General features: G+C 33.1%; 1 protein-coding gene across 1 annotated transcript in view; it reads right to left on the reverse strand.

The window, feature by feature from the left end:
• LOC132735568 (exocyst complex component 4-like) overlaps positions 1-4,976 on the reverse strand; it is a 61,711-nt gene extending 56,735 nt beyond the window's left edge. The window contains exons 1-3 of the mRNA XM_060722527.1: positions 4,826-4,976; positions 3,758-3,798; positions 2,672-2,760 (exon numbers count right to left, since the gene is read on the reverse strand). Coding sequence (XP_060578510.1) covers positions 2,672-2,760; positions 3,758-3,798; positions 4,826-4,882 — 187 coding nt within the window. The 5' untranslated portion in view covers positions 4,883-4,976. The remainder of the gene's footprint in view (positions 1-2,671; positions 2,761-3,757; positions 3,799-4,825) is intronic.
• Between the last annotated feature and the right edge of the window lie 110 nt (positions 4,977-5,086).

A 5,086-nucleotide genomic window follows, 5' to 3' on the forward strand; every position in this document is an offset into this window, starting at 1 on the left:
GGTAGACATCCATTAGAAAATGTTTCATGCCAAATATCTAAGCTCTAGCTCTTTGGGTTTTTTAGAAGAAGATTTTTTAAGTTTTTACTATATGCATATAGGGAAAATCAATGACCCCCTGGGGCGGGCCAATTTTGACCCCAGGGCTTTTATTTGAACAATCTTGGTAGACACTCATTAGAAGATGTTTCATGCTTAATATCTTAGCTCTAGCTCTTTGGGTTTTTTAAAAGATTTTTTTAAGTTTGTACTATATGCATATAGGGAAAATCAATGACCCCCTGGGGCGGGGCCAATTTTGACCCCAGGGATTTTATTTGAACAATCTTGGTAGACACTCACTAGAAGATGTTTCATGCCAAATATCTAAGCTCTAACTCTTTGGGTTTTTTAGAAGAAGAAGTTTAAAGTTTTTTCTTTTGGTTGCCATGGCAACCAGAGTTCTGCATGGAATGGAATTCTTTGAACAACTTTGTTAAGGCTTCACACAAGGAACATCCCTGTGAAGTTTCATTATGATCTGCCTTATGGTTTCAGAGGAGTTGTCGTTTGAAAAGTGTGAACGGACAACGGACGACAGACGACGGACGAAGAGTGATCCTAATAGCTCACCCTGTGCATATGCTCAGGTGAGCTAAAAAGGACATATTACCCACCTTATCAAATTGTATGACAGCTGAACTTCTTTGTTGTTTGAGGTTTCATTTATTGTACAGATTATGATAGAAAGACCTAGGTGTTACTTTTTGCATTATTTCATGTACAAGAGCCATGTCAACATGGCCATCCCCCGGCGAATGTGTTTGCTCATTGGAAGAATGTATATGTAGTAGAGCAGAATAATTCCATTTTAAGAGGTCTTTTGGTAATGTAAACTGATGGCTATAGTGATTACAGATTTGAAACCTATGTGAATACTGATGGCTGAAAATAACAAAGGGCAATAACTGAAAAATAATTCAGGGTAGGTTATCATTCTTGTGTGCTGCATCCCTCCTAAGTAAAATCTATCCAACTATGAAGTTTCAAGTTGATACCTCAAATACTTTTTGAGAAAAAAAATTGAATTGAAAAATTAAGTATGAAAAATAACAAAGGGCAATAACTCAAAAATTATAAAAGGTAGAGTTATCATTCTTGTGCACTGCACACCTCCTGAGTTAGATCTATGCACCTATGAAGTTTCATAATGATATCTCAAAGGCCTTTCGAGTTATGCTCTGGACAAAAATTAATTTTGAAAAATAAAAAAAGGGCAATAACTAAACAATTATGCAGGGTAGAGTTATCGTTCTTGTGCACTGCACTCTTCCTCAATGAGTGAGATCTATGCACCTCTGGACAAAATAGCATGAAAAAGAACAAAGGGCAATAACTCAAAAATTGTATAGGGAAGAGTTATCATTCTTGCGCACAACATTCCTCCTCAATAAGATCTATCCACCTATGACATTTCATGTTGATATCTCACACACTTTTAAAGTTATGCTCCACTCAGGTGAAAAATTAAATATGAAAAATAACAAAGGGCAATAACTCAAAAATTATGAAAGATAGAGTTATCATTCTTGTGCACTGCACACCTCCTGAGTGAGATCTATGCACCTATGAAGTTTCATGTTGATATCTCATAGGCTTTTGGAGTTATGCTCTGGACAAAAATCAATTTTGAAAAATAACAAAGGGCAATAACTCAAAAATTATGCAGGGTAGAGTTATCATTCTTATGCACTGCACACTTCCTCAATGAGGTCTATCCACCTATGAAGTTTCAAGTTGATAACTCAAATACTTTTTGAGATAATCTCTGGACAAAATAGCATGAAAAAGAACAAAGGGCAATAACTCAAAAATTGTATAGGGAAGAGTTATCATTCTTGCGCACAACATTCCTCCTCAATAAGATCTATCCACCTATGACATTTCATGTTGATATCTCAAACACTTTTAAAGTTATGCTCCACTCAGGTGAAAAATTAAATATGAAAAATAACAAAGGGCAATAACTCAAAAATTATGAAAGATAGAGTTATCATTCTTGTGCACTGCACACCTCCTGAGTGAGATCTATGCACCTATGAAGTTTCATGTTGATATCTCATAGGCTTTTGGAGTTATGCTCTGGACAAAAATCAATTTTGAAAAATAACAAAGGGCAATAACTCAAAAATTATGCAGGGTAAAGTTATCATTCTTATGCACTGCACTCCTCCTCAATGAAGTCTATCCACCTATGAAGTTTCAAGTTGATAACTCAAATACTTTTAGAGATATGCTCCGGACAAAAATGTCGTACGGAAGGACGGACGGAAGGTCGGACGGACGGAGACTATTTCTATATCCCCCGCCGCCTTTTCGGCGGGGGATAAAAAAGACAGACACCTGGATATAATGCTTAACACTTAAACAACTGAGAAACAGGATGATCAACTTATCAACTTAAGTAATCAGAAAATAAGTTTCCAGAGAAGTAAGCTACCTGCATTAGCTATTATCAGTACATATCTGGCACACATGTAGCTTACTAATTCAGTTATTCTTATTTAATCTCACTTATGCATTTTCATTCCCACAAAATAGCCCAAGAAATTGTGTGCTTTAGGGCTTTTTATTACATAGATAAAATCGGTCGGTCTTGCAGTCGAAATATTGAGACTACCCACAAAACTACCTTTAACTTGATGCACAAGTTTCTTGTCACTCTCTTTAAACGCCTTTTCAATCCTTGCTTTTTCTCTTTCTCTCTGTTGGAAGTCGGCGCTGAAAAAAAAAGTAAAATTGTTTACTAAAATGAGAATTCAATAACCATGATGATATTACTTTTCATGTAATTCTATATGTTCTAATTTCCATCTTTTACAAACTGAACCAAAAAAGCTTCATTTCCAAACTGCTTTTAAGAATTTTAAATTAACAATATACTAAACCACTGCATTTAAGAATTTTTTGTTTTGTTTTTTTTTCTCAAAGATCCTGCACTTTCTAGAAACATGTGCATGAAAATCCCAAATCTGAATAGATAAACTAGCTTAAAAGGTGTAAAATTTCTAGTTCAAATATCTGTTTACATGAACAATAGAAACCAAGGGGGTGGGGGTACATGTAACAGTCAGCTACATACAATCAATATTTTCATTGAAAAGGCTGAGGACATCTCTTGTGTCTATAAATAAACAGTTTTCCCGAAAGAATTTCATCGACTGAAATTGTTCATGAAGTGCAAACATTTTAGTCCTGTCTAAAAAAAAAATTAATAGAATTTTTTTATAAACACATCAACTATCAGGGATGAACAGTCAGAATTTACTCTTTTATCAAGCCCCAAAACATGAAAATGAGATTGCTGGGAGAGTTATTGGACCAGGTCCTTTGGAAAAAACAAGCATTCTTACTTCTGTCAAATTTCATGGGAAATTAAGTCCAGTCCTGGTTCAAAATAAATGAATATGATTATCGGACTGTTGCGTTCTTAATGAAAACAGCTATTTTATATAGATTGCCATCCCCATGATTTTAAAAATCCCCCAACTCTTTTAAAAGAAGGAGGAAATTCACCCTTGTAATATCACATATCTATAATAAACATTGTTTTAAATCAAAATTTTTACTGCTGATTGCAACAATTGACACTTTGAAGACATTTAATGTTTTGAAATAAAACTATGACCTGATCAATCATCCATGCCTCATCATAATATACAGAATAAGTTGAAATGCATCTTTACAATAAAAGTTTTGTAAGTGAAAGTCAAATTACCTGGTGGAGAGAGTTCTGACTATGGACATCAAAAATCCAGACTGAAAATTAAATAATTTGATATATTAAACAATTATGTTTTCTCATATATTTTATAGGGGTGTAACAATACGGCAAAAACCATATTGCAATATATTGCCATTTTGCTGAAGCGTATTGCAATATATTGCAATATGTATTGTTGTGTATATGTTTTAATATAAAGTCTTTTAAGATGGAGTAACATTATATATTATTATTATATGTATATATTTTTAGTAGAAACTTAATATAAATGTAAGGAATAAATAGAAAGTAAAGTGTCACACAATTTGATAAACAAAACTAGTCACATGTGACCTTTCACATCTGGGCCGCTTATGTAAATTATGCGGCCGCTTATTGATTTTTAAGTGTATTAGTTGTCGGATACTTTTACCTAACGTTGGTGCCAATAAAATTCGCCAATTAAAGATTTTATGTGAAATTTGTACAAAATTGGCTGGCAATTAATTGAAAATTATGATTTTTATAAAATACCGGTTTTCCAAAAATCGTACCGTGGTACGAAATTTATTTTTTCATATTGCAATATATCGGTATACCGGTAAACCGTTACACCCTTAATATTTTATGTTTACAATATTGATTATCTGTGATTTACATTAAAATAGAGGCAGTGCATGTAAGACTGTTGTTCAGTTATTGTGTGTGTAAGCAATTTTTAGGAAGCTAAATGCTTTTGCATCAAGTGCACAGAACTTTAAAGATTTCCTTTATTTTCTCATTATTTAGATCACCAGATATATACCATTACCCACTGCACTTATGGCAAATTATTAAATAATTTTAATTCAGTTTCTATTACTTAATAAACATATTTTTGGATAAAATTAAAATGATGCAAACAGCACAAAAACGTGTATGTAATTGTGTACGTTTCATTCTTTGTCCGAAAATTATTGTTAACCGGCTACTACTCAACTTGACATAAACAATAAATGTTTCAGTTCTATACTCCTGTATTTACTGTTGTTTGTTATTATACGCAAAAGCCCGTTCACATTATTGAATAATAAACATGTTTACCGTCTGTTTTGGCTTTGCAGGGGATGCAACAGGCGTTTTGGACTCATATTCCATCATTTTGCACTGCCCTTTTCTGACTTCCGGGATTTGTATTTTCAGTGCATAAATGAAAATAGGATGTATAATCCGTAATCTTCTCAAAAAAAATGTATGCGTTTCTCAAAAATATCAATTAAATGTGTATTTCGAAAGTGACAGCAGTTTTTTTTAATGTGTTTACTATTTTTGTGATCTCCTAAAGAATAATTTTTATGGACTAAA

This window comes from Ruditapes philippinarum, unplaced genomic scaffold (assembly GCF_026571515.1).
Source record: "Ruditapes philippinarum isolate M1 unplaced genomic scaffold, ASM2657151v2 ctg760_1_1_1_1, whole genome shotgun sequence".
NCBI classification, from domain to species: Eukaryota; Metazoa; Mollusca; class Bivalvia; order Venerida; family Veneridae; genus Ruditapes; species Ruditapes philippinarum.